This window comes from Cynara cardunculus (genome assembly GCF_001531365.2).
Source record: "Cynara cardunculus var. scolymus isolate 2C chromosome LG 3, CcrdV1, whole genome shotgun sequence".
Classification (NCBI taxonomy): Eukaryota; Viridiplantae; Streptophyta; class Magnoliopsida; order Asterales; family Asteraceae; genus Cynara; species Cynara cardunculus.
The window spans coordinates 18,840,821-18,842,263 of NC_037530.1; the positions used below are offsets into that span (position 1 = coordinate 18,840,821).

At 38.5% G+C, this 1,443-nt stretch overlaps 1 protein-coding gene across 1 annotated transcript; it reads right to left on the reverse strand.

Annotated features, from left to right (window-relative positions):
* Window positions 1-369: 369 nt before the first annotated feature.
* On the reverse strand, window positions 370-1,137 carry LOC112509014. Its single transcript, XM_025113883.1, has one exon. It carries the CDS (start codon window positions 1,135-1,137, stop codon window positions 370-372), a length of 768 nt encoding a protein of 255 aa, XP_024969651.1.
* Window positions 1,138-1,443: the final 306 nt, after the last annotated feature.

The window sequence follows — 1,443 nt, forward strand, 5'->3', positions numbered from 1 at the left end:
TGACAATTATAAACCCTCCCTTCTTTGGGACACATTGGATTGGACTAACCAAGAACTACCGGCTATTGGAAAAATTATTACTGCATCTAGCCATTTCAAAATTTCCTTCTTCACTACTTCTTTCATGACMGGGTTCAATCTCCTTTRAGGCTCTATAGATTTGAAGTTCTTTTCATCTAGGATGATCTTATGTTGACAAATAGAAGGACTAATCCCCTTAAGGTCAACAATGGTCCATCCTATAGCTTTTGTGTGCAACTTCAACATATCTATCAACTTCTTCTCTTGATGTAATTCTAGGGTAGATGATATGATGATAGGTAATTTACCTTCTTCTCCTAGAAATGCATACTTTAAATGAGATGGGAGTTACTTTAACTCCATATCAGGTGGTGAAATTATGGATGGGGTAAAATTCTTAAGCTCACTATTATCCAGCAACTCAAATGCTGCAGCATCAGATGGGATATCACCTTCTAAATCCTCAATAGTCTCATCACCTATCTCAACACTTTCCTCTTCTTCTAACTTACAGGCCTTTCTAACTCCTTCCTCATGGCACATTGTCTCTATCTCAGTAACTTTTGAGCATTCCTCCAAGTAATCAGGGTACTTTAAGGAATTGAAGACATTGAATGTGACTTTTTGGTCTTGAAGCCTCATAGTTAGCTCTCCTTTTTGGACATCAATCAAAGTTCCACCAGTGGCTAAGAAAGGTCTTCCTAAGATGATGGGAATATCCTTATCAGCCTCAAAATCTAGAATGATGAAATCAGCCGAAAATATGAATTTATCAACCTGAACTAAGACATCCTCAATCTTATCTTTCGGATAAGCAATGGTTCTATTGGCCAGTTGCAAGGTGACAGTGGTGGGTTTAGCCTCTCCTATGCCTAAGGTGTTGAAAACAGACAAGGGTATGAGGTTGATGCTAGCACCAAAATCACACAAGGCTTTACCAATCTCCTTTCCACCTATAGAACAAGGAATAGTGAAAATTTCTGGGTCTTTAAGCTTAGGAGGTATTTTGTTGGTTAGAAGCGCACTACATTCTTCGGTAAGGGCTACGGTCTCATATTCGGTTAGCTTCTTTTTCTTACTCAAAATGTCTTTAAGGAACTTGGCATAACTGGGCATTTGCTCAATTGCTTTAACAAGAGGTATGTTGATGTGCAATGCTTTAAACATTTCCAAAAAACTTCTTGAATTGCAGTTCTTTCTTTTGATTTCTTAACCTTTGGGGAAAAGGAACATAAAGAGGAACTGGTTTTATGATGGCTTTGTTTGGCTGTGTTGAGCAAGATGGGTCCAGAGTGCCTAGAGTCTTGGTCTTACTTTCTTGAGGTTCAGATGGGATTACAACCTTGACTTTTGGACCTGTTATAACCTCATCCTCAATTGGCTTTTTCCTAGCAGCTTCTTCTAGGAATAACAAAGGATAGT